Raw genomic sequence first — 18622 nt, 5'->3', positions numbered from 1 at the left:
TACTTTCATTGCTGCCCAGGGCGCCCCCCCAAGCGCCCTGCACCCTCAGTGACCGTTGGTGTGAAGTGTGCTGAGAGCAATGGCGCACAGCTGCAGTGCTGTGCGCTACCTTAAGAAGACTGGGAAGTCTTCAGCCGCCGATTTCTGGACCTCTTCTCTCTTCAGCATCTGCAAGGGGGTCGGCGGCGCGGCTCCGGTGACCCATCCAGGCTGTACCTGTGATCGTCCCTCTGGAGCTAGTGTCCAGTAGCCTAAGAAGCCAATCCATCCTGCACGCAGGTGAGTTCACTTCTTCTCCCCTAAGTCCCTCGATGCAGTGAGCCTGTTGCCAGCAGGACTCACTGAAAATAAAAAACCTAAGAAACTTTTACTCTAAGCAGCTCTTTAGGAGAGCCACCTAGATTGCACCCTTCTCGGCCGGGCACAAAAACCTAACTGAGGCTTGGAGGAGGGTCATAGGGGGAGGAGCCAGTGCACACCACCTGATCCTAAAGCTTTTACTTTTGTGCCCTGTCTCCTGCGGAGCCGCTATTCCCCATGGTCCTGACGGAGTCCCCAGCATCCACTTAGGACGTCAGAGAAAGGTTTTTTAAAGCAACAATCATTTACAAGGGAAAACCATGCTTTGTGAATGATTGCCACTTTAAGCAAAAAGTCTGAGATCGGTAGGCATCCTGCACCTCCGGCAGACTCTGACCCTATTACATATGCCCCGTGACGTCATGATATACGTATTGTTACATTATTAATGTAGTCAAACCGCGTCGTACTTTGCATCGTCCTATCTGCTGTGCAGCACGAGATGGAACAATGTGACCACAGGGTGTGTGCGCACTAAATGATGGTCATGTAGAGTGGTCGCAGGTACCATGATTGCATGACAGATTATGTGGTGGGGTGCTTCACATAACAATTTTGAGACGACTGCAAAATGATCCTTTAGTAGTTTGACATACTGTATGAACACCTCCCTATTTGTAACAAGGTGCATTCCCTGTATGTGTTGAAGTGGTAAGTGCACTCACTTTGTATATTGACTACTCTAACATTGAACCCCCCCTGGCTGTCTGTGACCTCTCTCAGTGGGGTGCAGTGGTGGATGGTGGCCGTGCATTAGAGCATGCTTTAACATAGGTTTTAGATTAAAATACTTGTGTAAAGCACAGTGACGTGCCTCATGATCTCTACTGGGTAAGTGTTTCATATTCCTTTATCAGTACACAGAATTCTTAGGATTTGGCAGGTTCATCCTTCAGCTTTATTGTGTACAGGTCTCTCTCTAGCTTTGTATGGTTCGTTCCAGCTAACATTAAATAATGCATTTAGTTTATTTTAAGCTGCAATTATTATATAGCAAATTTGGAAATACTATAAGAAAGTGTGTAAAGGTGAGAGGTGTCTGACTGAAACATTATATAATGTAAATTGCGCATTGTCTAGGCTAGTTTAATCTGACACTTTATTATGAAGAGCTCTGGCAGGTGACCATCTGTATTCACCTTTAGGGTGCCGTACCATGATCGTGACTTCTTCATATCTCTCATCCCTATTTTGCATCTGATAGGTATGCTTCCAGTGGCTGAGACCTTTAGCTTCTGCCTGGTGACACTGCTGTCAGATGTTGCTCATAGGGACTTGACTTTCAGAGTACAGGTAAGGTTTCCTGTTATTTGTATACATATTACATAGTATATCATTTCAACAAAGTGCGTTTGAGTCCTTCTTTCACTGCAGTTTTAGTCCTATAGATTGTAAGCTTGCAAGCAGGGCCTTCCTACCTTTATGACTGTTTGTTATTACCCAGTTTTGTTTTATCATTGTTGTTCCTAATTGTAAAGCGCAGTGGAATATGCTGCGCCATATAAGAAACTGTTAATAAATATTAATAGTACACACAAGAATTGTCCATTCCAACAGTTAAGATTACACGTAAGTTTTTCTTTAGGTAACCCTACTGTAGCATACTACTGTATGCAAACTATGTTTTTGTCTTGAATCTTCCTTAGTTTCCAGACTACAACACTTATGGCCTCTCGCATGAATAGGGAAGGATTGCAGAGGCAAATATGTTTCTTTCTTTCTCTCTCTCTATCGACAAGCGGGACACACTCCAAATGCTGTGGAATGGTATAATATAGTAAAAACAGTATATTGGAAGTTTAATTTGCTATAAGAAGGTGGGTGGTGCTGACCAACAGAGAGCCAGTTTGGGGCAGGAAGCTAGAAGAATTGAGTAAATGTGAATAGTAGGACTTTTATGCCCAAGTTCATTGAATCGATTTTAACAATTACTTTTAAAAGACAGGATGAGTATTGTATGCAGTAAGATGTAGGTGTGATCTGTCCTACCCATAATATTTATTATTTGAAGCTTTTTATGTATTTGGAGTATGCATGGAAACTATTACCCAGAGGAAACCTACACATACAGTGAGAACTTAAAAAATCCACAAAGAGAAGGTCCTGGTTGTATGCAAGCCTATGACCTGTGCGCTGTTGATGCCATGGACAATGAAAGTGTACAAGCCAGATAATGGGTATATTGAGTATACAGTTTAATAGTAAATGTACTGTATGGAGGAGATATGTAGGATTCTAGTAGTAGACAGGGTGGAAGTTTAATGTTTAGCGCATAACAACAAGATAAAAAGGTAAACTGTACAGGTTGCATGATGAGTAATTAAACACACACAGAAGAAGGGACGAGTAAGAGGCATGAAATTACGATTGCTGTATGGTAGGTGTTGTGACCGCTTAACTTTAGACTCAAAACCAGGCCCTAAGTAAGGAATACAGATGTTAGTAGACTGGCATTTTGCTGGTGGTGGATTTAGGCTGAAGCATGAGCCACAAAGTATGTCCTGTTAGAAGTAAAAAAAATAAAAAAAAAATTGAGTTAACTTTCTTGCACGATCACTTAAAAAGCACTTTTTTTGCCATTTTCAATCTTTGCCGTGTGAGAAAATGTAAATACCTAATGGTGAATTCAGTATTCTGAAAAAAAACATTTGAGTGGGTACTACATAAACATTGTTTGGTATAGTACGTGTGTTATTTATTAATTTTTTTATTTAAAAATCTTTGATATGGCATTTGGGTTTTGAACCTGTTAACTAGTTCTGCTATTTACCATTAACTATTGAAATTAATCTTACATAGTACAAAGATGTGGGTTTTAATTTTTTTTTATTTTGTATGTTTTCATAACCATTCATATGTTTAATATGTATGTGTATGTCATGTGTCCTTAGATATTGGAGACCATCCTGGATGTGATGCAATGTCTGCTCGGAATGTGCCAGTCCCCGCAGATCCAGGACAAAGGTAACCTTTCTTTAAATGTCACATGATACATTTTTGGTGCTCATTTTTTCTTCTTCTAGAAAATGCAGTGTATTTTTTTCCATAGTATGTGTATTACTAGACACTGTAAATAGCTTTTAGATGAACCTTAAATGTCTAATAGTAATTTGTACCTTTTAATAACAGTTTTGTGAATAACGTGAATGTGTCTCTATTGTATGACCATCATCTTCATTCTTCATTGGAACAAACATAAGTTTTATTATGTAGTACTTCAGAATAAATATATTTTTATTTTGTTGCCATTTGATAGGGGAATTTGGCCATAATTACAGTTTACCAATTCCTTCCCATAGTTTCTATCACACCCCCAAAAATGACCCAAGAATGTTACTGTCTGATATTCCACAGTTTGATGCCGGTCACCATACTGATGCCGGGATCCCGATCTTTAGATTGCCGACAGAGGGGGGTGGTGGGAGCGCAGGTAAGTCCCTTGCGGGCTCATTGCGCACGCCAAAAATTCTATTCCCGCTCTATGGGTGTCGTGGACCCCCACGGGTGGGATTAGTCCCTGTCAGTCGGCGTGCCGACTGTCAGGCTTTTAGCCGAGCGGGATCCCGGCAGCGGTACGGTGACATAACTACATCCCTGTAACAGTAACTAGTTCAGAAATTATCATGTATATTTTGCATGGAAGGCCTTATGCAGGTCTCCTATGCATGTTGCAGAACATTTGTATTCTGCATGGAAGCCCTGAAGACCTCACATGGTATTACATAGCACTTCTGCATTTTACACCCAGTGTTCACTGTTCTGCATCAATCCATGAATGATTCCTCACCCCACTACAAGACCACTTGCCTATCATGTACTCCTGAAAGTTCTGACCTCCAGAGTCAATCAGCACATCATTGTAATTTTTCTGTCATCCTATCTGGGGGACACGGGATACAATAGAGAGTAGAGTGCGCTGCTCAAAGAGCAGAAGAGGGATTAGGTAGTCCAGAAACAAGTTTAGTTTTATTGTGCCTGCCTCTTGAACAGTACCCTATGCACCCATGGTAACCAGTGTCCCCAGATAGAATAAATACCCCTTTCATGTCGCCAAAATAACCCGGGTTATTGCTGGGTTGGCTCAGGTCAAGGTGCAGTGTGAAAACGCCAAAGTGATTAACCTGGGTCGAGCAACCCTGCATTTCAACCCGGGTTAAAAGAAGGGTTAAACACCGGTCAGACCCGGGCTGTTGTGCAGTGTGAAAGCCTCTGACCCAGGATATTCAAACCGGGTTTCAGAAAAAGGTGCTGATTGGCTGTTGTGTCTGCTCAGGACAGTTCCCAGCCCCTCCTTTTATTTCCTTTGAAACCTCATCAATGTGAACCAGAAAAGTCCATTTTAAATCACATCACAGTGTTTAACATGGGTGTCTCAGGTTCAGTGTGAAAGGCACCAACCCGGGAATAACCTGGGTCAAAACTGCAATGTGAAAGGGTCTGAGCCTGCTTGGACCCGGGTCATACCCGGGTTCGAAAGCCGGGTCCGACCTGGGTATGCAATCTGAAAGTGGTATAAGAGAAACCGATTTAACAATGAGTACCAAAAATCCTATTTTCCTGATGCTGCCTTCATACAACACTGGGCAGTGTGGTCCATGTATACAAGGCAGTCAGGTAGACCGAGCGGTGATATATTATCTAACTGTAGTAAGCGGCAGAGGTTTGTATAAAAGTGAAACGTAATAAATCTTTTACATTTTCTGCCTGCAGAATACCTTTGCAAGTACGCAGTGCCTTGTTTGATTGGTATCTCCCGGGCATTCGGACGATACAGCAACACAGAAGAATCTCTCCTGTCCAAACTTTTTCCCAAGGTCTCCCCTCAGTCTTTGAAAGCTCCAGAAGAGCTGGAAGGGATTCGCAGACGCTCCTTCAATGATTTTAGATCTATTCTCCCAAACTCTCTTTTGTCTGTGTGTCAGGGTGACTCCCTGAAGAGAAAGACGAGCAGTGTATCTAGCGGATCACAGGTAGGTTTGCTACAGTAACTCATTGTTATCACAAAGTGCTGGGTATGCGTTAATCACACAAACCTTTCCACCTACCTTAATATAGGCAGAGGAACGTGGGCAATATTTTGCACGTCATAACAGTACTTCATTACTGTGTTTTGGTTGAGATTACTTTATTATGTTGTTTAGGTGTAAGCAATGTAGTGTTTCAATTACTTAACATTGTTACAAGCAATAATTTAACAATTTATTAATGCCATAAGTTATTAATTACTAAAACAGTACCACTACATTTGTTCTGTTGACTTTTTTTTTTCCTCTAGCATCCATAAGGGATATTAGGGAATCTAGTACGATGGGGTATAGACGGGGTCCAAAGGATCCAGTGCACCTTAAATTTGTGCAGATCTTTTCCTCTCTTTTTGTGGTGATATTTTGGGTTACTTTTACGTAAGCGCTACACTGAATTTACATTTCTCATAACGTCCTAGAGGATGCTGGGGATGCTTCAAGAACCATGGGGTATAGACGGGATCCGCAGGAGACATGGGCACTTGAAGACTTTAAAAAGGGGTGTGAACTGGCTCCTCCCTCTATGCCCCTCCTCCAGACTCCAGTTAGATTCTGTGCCCAGTGAGACTGGATGCACACTGAGGAGCTCTCCAGCGTTTCTCAGAAAAAGACTTTATGTTAGGTTTATTATTTTCAGGGAAACCTGCTGGCAACAGGCTCCCTGCATCGTGGGACTGAGGAGAGATGCAGACCTACTTCTGTGAGTTTCAAGGCTCTGCTTCTTAGGCTATCGGACACCATTAGCTCCAGAGGGTCTGATCGCTAGGTACGCCTAGATGCTCGTTCCCGGAGCCGCGTCGTCACCCCCCTTGCAGAGCAAGAAGTCAGAAGACGGGTGAGTGGAAGAAGATCAGAAGACTTCAGTGACCGCTTTGAGGTACCGCGCAGCGCGCCATGCTCCCACACACACAGCGGCACTACAGGGTGCAGGGGGGGCGCCCTGGGCAGCATAAATCCTCAATAAATAACTGGCAAAAGAGGCTTACAGTGCCTGGGCACTAAAACCAGACCCCCACCAGTATAACGATTGGAAAAATAGCGGGACTGAAGCGCGCCATTAAGGGGGCGTGGCTTAGCCCTCATCGCTCTAACCAGCGCCATTTTCTCTTCACAGAGCTGCAGAGACACTGGTCCTGACCTCCTACGCTGCTGTTCAAGTAACAGGGGGCAAAACGGGGGGGGGGGGGGGGGGCCACAGTTAATTTGATCCTGGTATTATTATTCTAACAGCACTAATAGGTCTGAGGCATTATTTTAATCGTTTCAGTACCTGGATAGGCGCTGGGTTGTGAGCTGGCAAAACTCCCTCTGTGTTTCTCTAACAGGCTTTGCTATGGGTCTGTCCCCTATAGCTCCAGTGTGGTTGTGGGTGTCGATACGCGTGTGTCGACATGTTTCAGGCTGAGTGCTCTTCCCAGGAGGAGCCTGGAGTGGGGACAGAGAAGACTGGGAGTGACCGTGTCGGCACCGCCGACGGCTGATTGGATAAATGTTTTGAGTGTTTTGAATGCAAATGTGGCTCGGTTGAATAAGAGATTAGATAAATCTGAGTCTAAGAACCAGACATGGAGAAAATCCATGAAGGATGCATTGTCGCAAGCTCAGACCCCCTCGGGGTCACAGAAACGTGCATTTACCCAGATAGCAGATACAGATATCGACACGGACTGATTCCAGTGTCAACTATAGTGATGCCAGATTGAATCCTAAACTGGCTAAGAGCATTCAGTACATGATTGTGGCGATAACAGACGTATTACATACCAAGGAGGACCCTGCTGTTCCTGATACAAGGGTCTGTATGTATAAAGGAAAGAAACCTGAGGTAACGTTTCCTCCCTCTCATGAACTAAACGCTCTTTTTGAAAAGGCTTGGGAAAATCCTGACAAGAAGGTACAGGTTCCCAAGAGAATTCCGGTGGCATATCCGTTCCCCTCTGGGGACAGGCAAAAGTGGGAGTCAACCCCCACGGTGGACAAAGCTCTATCGCGTCTGTCCAAAAAGGTAGCGCTTCCGTCTCCTGACACGACAGCCCTAAAGGATCCTGCTCCCAAAAGGCCAATATAAGTAAGTAAGCAGGAAAATACACAAATCTATTTATGTCACTACAGGTACGCTGCTCAGGCCTGCCGTTGCATCGGCATGGGTGAGTAGCGCTATTGAAAAGTGGGCAGATAACTTGTCATCTGATATAGATTCCCTGGACAGGGATAGCGTGCTTTTGACTCTGGGTCATATCAGGGACGCTGCAGCCTATTTAAAAGAAGCTGCGAGGGATATTGGCCTTTTGGGATCAAGGGCCAATGCCTTGGCAGTCTCGGCTAGGAGGGCATTGTGGATTCATCAATGGAATGCTGATGCTGACTCTAAGAAGACTATGGAGTCTCTACCATTTAACGGTAGTGTCTTGTTTGGTGACGGCCTCGCTGACCTGGTATCCACGGCTACCGCGGGTAATTCATAATTTTTACCTTATGTACCTGCACAACAAAAGAAAACGCCCCAGTATCAGATGCAGTCCTTTCGGCCCAATAAATACTAAAAAGGACGAGGGTCTTCCTTCCTTGCTACGAGAGGAAGAGGAAGGGGAAAAAGGTCACAGGCTGTGGCAAGTTCCCAAGAGCAGAAGTCCTCCCCGGCTTCTACCAAATCCACCGCATGGCGCTGGGGCTCCTCTGCGGGAGTCCGCACCGGTGGGGGCACGTCTCCAACTTTTCAGTCAGGTCTGGATTCACTCGGCCCTGGATCCTTGGATATTAGAAATAGTAGCCCGGGGGCGTGGCCTAGCCTGCAAGCTGAGAGGAAGCCTTCTCTATGAGCTCCTGCTGGCCCCGCTCATAAAACCAACATAAAACCTATTTCACGGGTCTCCAAGCATCTCTGTACTGGACCACCTGCTTCCCTGATCACTAAGCACCAGAGGGGCTCGGTTGCAGAGCCGGGGAGCCCTTATCAGGGCTTCTGCAGGTTGCGGCCTTCCCCTCCTCAAGAAGCCGGGGCCTCGATTTGGGAGTGGAGCCGTCGGTCCGCTGGACCTGGTGCGGCGATTCTGCGGACCCCCTCTCCCACCTGAGCGGCGCTCCCTGACACCCAAGAGCTCACCCATCAAGTACTGACCCTCACAGGAGACCGGCGGCCGGACAATCTGCGGGAGGTAAGAGCCGGGACGAGTGTGACTGGCGGCCGGCGGCCATCTTGTGGTTGGCGCCGCCCGGACTTTGAGCTCTACTTGCCGATCCCCGGCCTCTCCAGGCGCCTGCCCTCCGACCCCCACCTCACACATCCTTGCAAGACAGATCTCCCCCTCACTGGCGGGGATTAACGACCCGGGGACCTCCGGAGGATCCGTGTCTTATTTACAGGTGGCGGCCATCTTGTGACTGGCACAACTCTCTCCTCACTCCATAGCTAGAACTGGCTGTAACTCTAGCTCCCTCTTGTGGCGACTTTTAGATTAGACAACTCACAGCCACTATAAATATATTTCTATACTTCTGCCTATTCTCACACCTGCTCCACCCATAAAACCATGCCGGCTTCTACACCTGTGTGACATTTCTCCTCGCCCATGTGCGCTGTTCACGGACTGATGCCTACCGGTCCTGAGCTACTACTCGTTGGGATGTAACCTGTTATACTTCCCCTTTTTTTTTCCTCTCCATGTGACCTCATTATAGCTTGCTCCTTGCGTGAGGCGACTCCTACTGTATAAATCGGTCCTCCGTTGCCCGCTTATTTTTATGGAAAAATTTCTCATACCCACCCCGATGTCAATTGCTGACCCTGCCTCTACAACCCGAGGCGATACTGTGTGGGGACACTCGTCTGATTCAGATTGCTCTGTCACCCGTTCCAGGTCCTTACAAAAACGCAAGTCTGCTCCGGCCAGTAAGCCTCCCAAAATGAAACCTGCGGATATTGCGGCGGTGCTGGGCCCTCTGCTAGATGAAAAGCTGGCGGGCATTAGAGAAGCTATTGACTCTACTCTATCCAAATTAACTCAACACTCTGGCCGCTTAGATGACGTCGAACAGAGGGTGTCTACCCTGGAGGATGATTTGCATGCAGCACAACTCACCATTAATTCACAGCAAAGTGACATTTCGGATCTGACCCAGAAGCTAGATGATTTGGAGAATCGCGGACGCAGAAGTAATCTCCGGGTGGTGGGTATCCCCGAATCGGTCAAAGGCCGTGAGTTACTTGACCTTCTTTCTAACTGGATACCGCAACAACTGGCCATGGATCTCAAAGGTGCCCCTCTGGCTATTGAGCGGGCACACAGAATCGGCCCTGAACGTAAAACAAACTCTGGTCGCCCTCGCCCGGTGATCATGAAAATCCTTAATTATGCCGACAAAGCTCGACTCCTAGACCACTACCGGAAGACGGATAGCTTAACCTACAACGGAGATCGGCTCTTGATATTTCAGGATTTTTCCACCATTGTCGCTGCTAAACGCAAGGAGTTTGCCCCGTTGTGCAAGCAACTGTTTAACGCCAAAATTAAATTCTCTCTCCTGTACCCGGCCCGGCTGCGGATCTTCGAGGACGGCAAGCCGTTGTTCTTCGATGACATAACACTCGCCAAGGCACACTTCTCGAGTTTACCCACTTGACTGTTGCACTGTTATTATTGCTTGCATGCATGTTTTTCTCTCTTTTTCTTCTCCATCTGTAGGTCACGTGGAGAGGAATAATTGCGCAGCTCTGTGTATACAATGAGCTGTAAATTTTCTTGTTTTTCTTGTTTGTTTTTTATGTTACTGTTTAATATTGTTGGTTGCACCTGCCGGATCTGCCGACCCCGATCCTCCATGGGTCAACCCCTTCCCGCTCGCTGGGACGGGCAGGGGCCCTACTTTACCTCTAGTATATTTTTTCTTGCATTCCCATCCATCGGTATAGGCTGATATAGCTGACCCTGCTCCTACTCCCCCCGCCGCCGCGGAGGATACCCCACTCCTTGCCTTCAATATAGTATCATGGAATGTGGAGGGTCTTAACGCTCCAGTGAAGCGCAAGAAAGTGCTCTCCCACCTCCACCGTTTGACCCCTCACATCACCTTCCTACAGGAAACACATTGGCTGGACGATCCCCGTAACACTCTACGTGCCCCCTGGATCGGGGATTGTATCTCGGCCCCTTATTCTAATAAGACCAGGGGAGTTGCCATCCTTTTTCACAAGTCCCTACAATATTCGATACGCAGAAGGTTTCTCGATCCTAATGGGAGATTTATTTTGCTAGATGTGATTATTGATAATGTCTTGTATACTCTCCTTAATCTATATGCCCCAAATGTCTCTCAACAGGATTTTTTTGCAGTTGTCCTACAGAAACTTTCCTCTTGGGGGAGCTCTAATCTAATCCTAGGAGGAGATTTCAACACGGTCATCGATCCGTCCATGGACAGGTCTGGGGTGAGTACTTCATCCTCCAAATCCGGCTGTGATCTTCTTTCCTCCCTCTGTTCACAACTTGCTCTCTCCGACCCTTGGCGTATCCATCACCCTCTTCTTCGTGATTACTCTTTTTACTCTCACCCCCACTCTACGCACTCCCGTATTGATTATATTTTCTTATCCCGACACCTCTTCCCTAAAGTCACTCACACATCGATTAAAAATATTATTATCTCAGACCATGCCCCTATTATGATTTCTCTTAAGCTTGCGTTGCCCCAATGTTTTTCCAAATGCTGGCGATTCCCTGCTTATCTTACTCACTCTGAGGATTTTCTCCTACACCTTAGACACACTTGGCACACCTACGTTGCTGATAATTTGGCCCAGGCGGAGGATGTCTCACTGTTCTGGAGCGCCTCTAAAGCTGTTATCCGGGGCCACATTATCTCATACATAAATTCTAAACGCAAAACATTTAACTCCCGCCTCCATGAACTGAGCTCCCTTCTCACCTCAACTTATAGAACGTATAAGCGTTCCGACACTCCCGCACATAAAGAGGCATACCTGACTGCTAAACAAGTATATGATACCTTCCTAACAGAGCAGGCCCAGACACGATATGATTACCAGCGGAACAAATTTTTTAGATGGGGTAATAAATCGGGCAGACTCTTGGCGAACCTCGCTCGGGGACCCCGCACTCGCACATGGGTTGAGGTGGTTAAATCTTCAGACACTATTATATCAGATCCGACAGCCATTTGCGCCGAATTTATGCAGTTTTACAAATCCCTATATACAGCAGAGCCAGATAACGTGGAGACAGGTGAATCCTTTTTGCATGACGCTCAGCTTCCTGTCCTCTCTCGAGATGACAGGGACCTTCTCGAGATGTCTATAACTGAGGAAGAGATACTCACAACTATCAAATCTTTACCAAACGGCAAGAGCCCAGGCCCTGATGGCTTTGGGGCTGAATACTATAAATTACTTAATGCTGAACTCACACCCACTCTAGCCAAATTATATAATCATATCCTTACCTCCGGAACTATACCCTTATACTTCAATGAGGCACGGATAATCGTAATACCCAAGCCGGGTAAAGATCCCTCCCTCGTGGGTTCCTATCGCCCTATCTCACTTCTTAACCAAGACTTCAAATTGCTTACCAAACTAATGGCCAACCGTCTACAGTCTTGTCTGCCTCATCTCATTTCCCCGGCCCAGTTAGGCTTTATTAAAGGCAGACAATCTGTACAAGGTATTAGATCGGCGATAGCTGCTATTTCCCATACCCGCCTTCATAATTTGGAAGACAATATTCTTATTAATCTAGACGCCGAAAAGGCCTTCGATAAAATCGCTTGGCCACACCTTTTTAGAGTGCTCTCCCATCAGCAATTTGGCACTAATTTCTGTAGTCTAATGCGGACCCTCTGCACTGCTCCGATGGCCCAGGTGGTAGTTAATAATGTGGCCTCCTCTTCCTTTTTTCTTGAGAGAGGCACCAGACAAGGATGCCCTCTCTCCCCTTTGCTTTTTAATTTGGCCTTGGAACCTTTTATTCGTTATATCCAACTGCTACCTGGGTTTAGAGGCATTGTTGTTGGGGATCGCGAACTCAAAGTTATAGCCTTCGCAGATGACCTACTTATATGTACCTCTGACCCTAAATGCTCCCTTCCTGTATTGGTAGAGGCAATTGACAGATTTTCGTCTTTTGCTGGCTTCTCCATTAACTTTGCCAAGTCTGAAGCCCTGGCCATATTTGGCCAGGCGAGACTGGGTTGGATTAGACCCTTCCCGTTTAGATGGGCCCCCTCACATATCACCTTTTTAGGAGTGGCTCTACCACAACATCTCTCCACCCTCTATGCACGTAATATAACCCCGATCATACATAAAATACGGACTGAACTTAGCCTATGGCAAAACCTTCCCCTTAATATGTTAGGGAGATGCAACCTGTTTAAAATGGCAAGCTTCCCGAAACTCCTGTATATTCTCCAAATGACTCCCATTCTTCTCACTAACTCCGACTTTTCTTTACTTAATACCTTGCTTTCCAAGTTTATATGGAACCGTAAGCGCCCCAGGATAAGTCTAAAAAAAATGTCGCAATCGGTGCGCCAAGGGGGTGTAAACCTACCAAACATTAAACAATACAATCTAGCGTGCTTACTACGTTTCGCTATGGATTGGCTCAGTGGCAACGATGTATTCACAGATACCAAGTTAGAATCTCAGCTTTGTGCTCCTCTCTCTCTTGCTTACCTTCTACATGCCCGGCCCTCTCAAATAAAATCTCCCCAATTTGATAACCCACTATTGTCTTCCACTATTAAGGCGTGGAAAATGGCTAGGAAAGCTCTTGGTCTCAAATATTATTACTCAGTCTCTCTACCTTTGCTTGGAAACCTGGAGTTCCAAAATGGTACTGCCTCTTTGCCTTTTGGTGCTTGGTGCTCCTCTGGTTTAAAGACTCTACGTAATCTGATGACACCTACTCACACTCCTTTGCCATTCCAGGAGGCTATTGAGAAATATGCAATTTCACCCCTGCATGGATTTTACTACTCCCAGGCTATACATTATCTTACATCCGTTCTCCCTCACCTCACGGGAAAAGACTTTGTTAACCCCTTAGACTCCCTTTTACGCTCCAACACATACTCCATATCTTCTATCTATGCGCGCATCCGCACTGAACTGGACCCCCACACTGATTTTCCTGATCTGGCTAAATGGATCTCCCAAGTTCCTACATTCACAGTAGACACCCTATTAGATACCTTTTTTATGACCCTTAAACTAATACCGGCTAGTATATATCAGGAAATGGCCTATAAACTGCTACACAGGGCATATATTTCGCCTAAACAAGGTTTTCTAATGGGTATATCAGATAGGGCCGGATGTAATAAATGCTCAACGGTAGAAGCTGACCTTTTCCATTGTCTCTGGGCCTGCCCTGTCATTCAAAAATTCTGGCATACCTTACACCATTATGGCACCTCAACGCTAGGCATCCCCTTTCAATGTACTGCTCCCTGGGCCCTCTTTGGTCATCTGTCGGACCAACCTGGAATTCCACGCACTGATAAAAAATTGATAGTGTTACTTTCAGCAGTGGGGAAAAAAGCTATATTGCAACAGTGGATCCATCCTACCTCTCCTACTCTCCCTATGGCTACCTCTAGGTTACTCTTCTTATTTAATATGGACTGGCTGGAAGCCTCTATTCACAAGGAAACCCTGACTCCTGCACTCTTTAAGTGCTGGGATAAATACATTTGTACCCTCCCTCCCCACACTAAACTAGCAATACATAAATGTTTCCAATCTAACTTTTGGTACTCTCTCCGACAACTTGATAGCCAAGTTTCTCTAACTGACTGAGCTTCCTATCTTCCCCTCTCCCTCTTCTTCATCCGTACTTCCCTCTCCACACACTTCCTCTTTTCTTTCCCCTCTCTTCTTATTTCTGCTGTTTCTTCCCTGGCGGATTGGATGGACACTTCTATGGACGGATCGGTGGCCTGTGGCTCTTGGTAGGTGTTTTTGCTTATTTTTGTTCTAACGTTTTTGTGATGTTCTTTTTTACCTCTTCTTTTTTTTTTTAATTTGAACTGCCGGAATTGAGTGTCAGTTTTTAGTCAGTCATATTTAGTCCCATTCTCAATACATTATAGCCTGACCGCCGCTCTTCTGGTGGTTTACAATTTGTTCTTGTTAATTGTTTTGGAAAATTGGAAAATTTCCTCCACCTACTCATATATGCTGTGTACTTTTACCTTTCTTATCTGCTTACTTTGATGTCGATATGTCTGATATGTATGCGGTTTTTTTTTTCCCTCATTTCTGTACCATGTTTTGGAGGTATTTAATAAACATATTTGGAAAAAAAAAGAAATAGTAGCCCAAGGGTACAAATTAGAGTTTCAAGATGTGCCCCCTCACCGATTTTTCAAATCGGCCTTGCCAGCTTCTCTTCCAGAAAGGGAGGTAGTATGCGCTGCAATACTAAAGCTGTGTCAAAGTAATTGTCACGGTACCCCCGTCACAACAGGGGGAAGGCTTTTATTCAAGCCTGTTCGTTGTCCCGAAGCCGATGGCTCAGTCAGACAGATTCTGAACCTAAAATCCCTCAATTTCTATCTAAAAAAATTCAAATTCAGGATGGAATCTCTCCGAGCAGTGATCTCCAGTCTGGAGGAGGGGGATTTTATGGTGTCGGTCGACATAAAGAATGCCTACTTAAACGTCCCCATATATCCTCCACATCAGGCTTACCTGAGGTTTGCTGTTCAGGATTGTCATTACCAATTTCAGACGTTGCCGTTTGGTCTGTCCACGGCTCCAAGGATTTTCACCAAGGTTATGGCGGAAATTATTGTTCTCCTGCGCAAGCAGGGAATCACAATTATCCTGTACTTGGACGTTCTCCTGATAAAGGCGAGATCCAAGGAGCAATTACTGAAAAACGTTACGCTCTCACTGACGATTCTGCAACAACATGGTTGGCTCCTAAACTTGCCAAAATCACAGTTGGTCCCGACAACATAGCTGTCGTTCCTGGGTATGATTCTGGATACAAAATTGTAGAGAGTTTTTCTTCCAGAGGAAAAGGCTCTGGAAATACAAAACATGGTGAAACAGATTCTGAAACCGGCAAGAGTGTCAATTCTTCAATGCACTCGGTTGCTGGGGAAGATGGTGGCGGCCTACGAGGCCATTCAGTTTGGCAGGTTCCATGCCAGAGTGTTTCAGTGGGACCTGTTGGACAAGTGGTCCGGGTCTCACCTCCACATGCACTGGAAAATAATCCTATCTTCCAGGACCAGAATCTCTCTCCTGTGTTGGCTGCACAGTTCTCACCTCCTAGAGGGACGCAGGTTCAGGATTCGGGATTGGATCCTGGTGACCACAGATGCAAGCCTCCGAGGCTGGGGCGCAGTCACACAGGGGAGAAATTTCCAGGGAAAATGGTCAAGCCAGGAAGCTTGTCTACACATAAACATTCTGGAATTAAGGGCCATTTACAACGGCCTTCTGCAAGTGGAACATCATCTTCACGGTCTGCCGTCTTGATTTCAGTCAGACAACATAACAGCAGTGGCGTACATAAACCGCCAGGGTGGAACAAAGAGCAGAGCGGCGATGGCGGAGGCCACGAAAGTTCTTCGCTGGGCGGAGAGACATGGAAGCGATCTGTCAGCAGTCTTCATTCCAGGAGTGGACAACTGGGAAGCAGACTTCCTCAGCAGACACGATCTCCATCCAGGAGAGTGGGGTCTTCATCAAGAGGTCTTTGCAGAAGTGACAAGTCGTTGGGGAATTCCTCAAATAGACATGATGGCGTCTCGCCTCAACAAGAAACTTCAGAGATATTGTTCCAGGTCGAGGGACCCTCAAGCAATAGCGGTGGACGCCCTAGTGACACCGTGGGTGTTTCCGTCGGTCTATGCGTTCCCTCCACTTCCACTCATTCCAAAGGTGATAAAGATCATAAGAAGAACAAGGGTTCAGGTGATACTCATTGTTCCAGACTGGCCAAAGAGGGCCTGGTATCCAGCTCTTCAGTAGTTGCTCATAGAAGATCCCTGGCCTCTTCCTCTATGAGAGGACCTGTTACAACAAGGACCGTGCTTGTATCAAGATTTACCGCGGCTGCGTTTGACGGCATGGCGGTTGAACGCCAAATCCTAGCCCGAAAGGGTATTCCCAGTGAAGTCATTACCACACTTCTTCAGGCTAGAAAAGAAGTAACGGCAAAGCATTACCACCGTATTTGGAAAAAATATGTGTCTTGGTGTGAATCCAAGAAGGCTCCTACGGAGGATTTTCAGCTGGGGTGTTTGCTCCATATTTTGCAAGCAGGTGTAGATGCGGGCCTAAAGTTAGGCTCCATTAAAGTACAAATTTCGGCCTTATCAATTTTCTTTCAGAAAGAATTGGCCTCCCTTCCAGAAGTTCAGACCTTCGTGAAAGGCGTGCTGCACATCCAACCTCCATTTGTACCCCCAGTGGCACCGTGGGATCTTAATGTGGTGTTGCAGTTCCTGTAATCTCATTGGTTTGAACCTTTTACATAAGGTTGAGTTAAAATTCCTTACTTGGAAAGTAATCATGTTGTTGGCCTTGGCATCCGCAAGGCGGGTATCTGAATTGGCGGCTTTGTCTCACAAAAGCCCCTATTTAATCTTCCATGCTGATAGAGCGGAGTTGAGAACTCGTCAGCAATTTCTGCCAAAAGTGGTTTCATCGTTTCACGTAAACCAACCTATTGTGGTGCCAGTGGCTACTGACGCCTTGGTGGAATCGAAGTCTCTCGATGTGGTCAGAGCTTTGAAAATCTATGTGGCCAGAACGGCTCAAATTAGGAAAACAGAGGCTCTGTTTGTCCTGTGGGCTCCCAACAAGATTGGGGCTCCTGCTTCCAAGCAGACTATTGCACGCTGGATCTTTAATACGATTCAGCAGGCTCATTCTACGGCAGGATTGCCGTTAACGAAATCAGTGAAGGCCCATTCTACCAGAAAGGTGGGCTCATCATGGGCGGCTTTCCGTGGGGTCTCAGCATTACAGCTTTGCCGAGCTGCTGCTTGGTCGGGATCAAACACCTTTGCGAAGTTTTGCAAGTTTGATACCCTGGCTGAGGAGGACCTCTTGTTTGGTCAATCGGTGCTGCAGAGTCATCCACACTCTCCCGCCCGTTCTAGAGCTTTGGTATAAACCCCATGGTTCTTGAAGCATCCCCAGCATCCTCTAGGACGTATGAGAAAATAGGATTTTAATACCTACCGCTAAATCCTTTTCTCTTAGTCCGTAGAGGATGCTGGGTGCCCGTCCCAGTGCGGGCTGTATCTGCAGTTTTGGTTATGGTTACACTCATGTTGAGTTCAGTCAGTCTGTGGCTGATGTTAGTCATGCCGTTGCATGTGTTGTTGTTGAATGCCATGTTGTACGGCGTGTTTGAGGTGTGAGCTGGTATGTATCTCACCGTAGTTTAAAAATTAAATAAATCCTTTTCCTCAAAATGTCCGTCTCCCTGGGCACAGTTCCTATAACTGGAGTCTGGAGGAGGGGCATAGAGGGAGGAGCCAGTTCACACCCCTTTTTAAAGTCTTAAAGTGCCCATGTCTCCTGCGGATCCCGTCTATACCCCATGGTTTTTGAAGCATCTTCAGCATCCTCTACGGACTAAGAGAAAAGGATTTACCGGTAGGTATTAAAATCCTATTATAGGTGCAATAGGGAGAAATAATAAGAAGCCTGCCTGTAGAAGTGGTAGACGCGAGTACGTTACTATGACCTGCTGGGTGACACTTGAAATATAGAGTGCCTGTAAATGCCAGTCCTGCCCTAGGCATCGTTCATGCATTTTGCCGGGTGTAACGATCCCTAGTCATGGTGGATTAGGTCCTGTACCTTAAGTAAAACAGGGCTTTAACCCTTAATGGGATGTCCAGTTACTGCAAGGGGTGCACGGAGCCAGGTATTACTAGCATGATGACTCCCCAGCTTGTCTCTGTGACCCCGGTCACAATATCGCCTGTCTGTAATTAGAATATTCCCCATAGCACTCACCAGGGGGCAGCCTCTGGCTTGCACCGGGTGCGTGAATTGCTGTGCAGAAGTGAATGGTTCTGAGCTGCCGCCGCTGATCTGCGGCAATCACCAGCTGTCGAACCAGCTGGAGAGGTTCTGAAATATCGGTGATAGAGGACTGCTGCGCCTCAGAGAGCTGCAGTGGAGATGTCTACAGGTGGTCACTCAACCACCCTGGAGCATAAAGATACACAAAAAAAGAGAAATCACA

At 46.1% G+C, this 18622-nt stretch overlaps 1 protein-coding gene across 3 annotated transcripts in view; it reads left to right on the top strand.

The window, feature by feature from the left end:
• Positions 1-18622, top strand: part of PI4KA (phosphatidylinositol 4-kinase alpha) — a 351394-nt gene that overhangs the window by 31476 nt on the left and 301296 nt on the right. For all 3 annotated transcript variants that reach the window (XM_063964791.1, XM_063964790.1, XM_063964792.1), the window contains exons 4-6: positions 1565-1653; positions 3252-3324; positions 5071-5330. In XM_063964791.1, coding sequence (XP_063820861.1) covers positions 1565-1653; positions 3252-3324; positions 5071-5330 — 422 coding nt within the window. The remainder of the gene's footprint in view (positions 1-1564; positions 1654-3251; positions 3325-5070; positions 5331-18622) is intronic.

This window comes from Pseudophryne corroboree, chromosome 1, assembly GCF_028390025.1.
Source record: "Pseudophryne corroboree isolate aPseCor3 chromosome 1, aPseCor3.hap2, whole genome shotgun sequence".
Taxonomy (NCBI): domain Eukaryota; kingdom Metazoa; phylum Chordata; class Amphibia; order Anura; family Myobatrachidae; genus Pseudophryne; species Pseudophryne corroboree.
The sequence above is the reverse complement of the archived record's forward strand: the minus strand, read 5'-3'. Positions and strand labels throughout refer to the sequence as shown.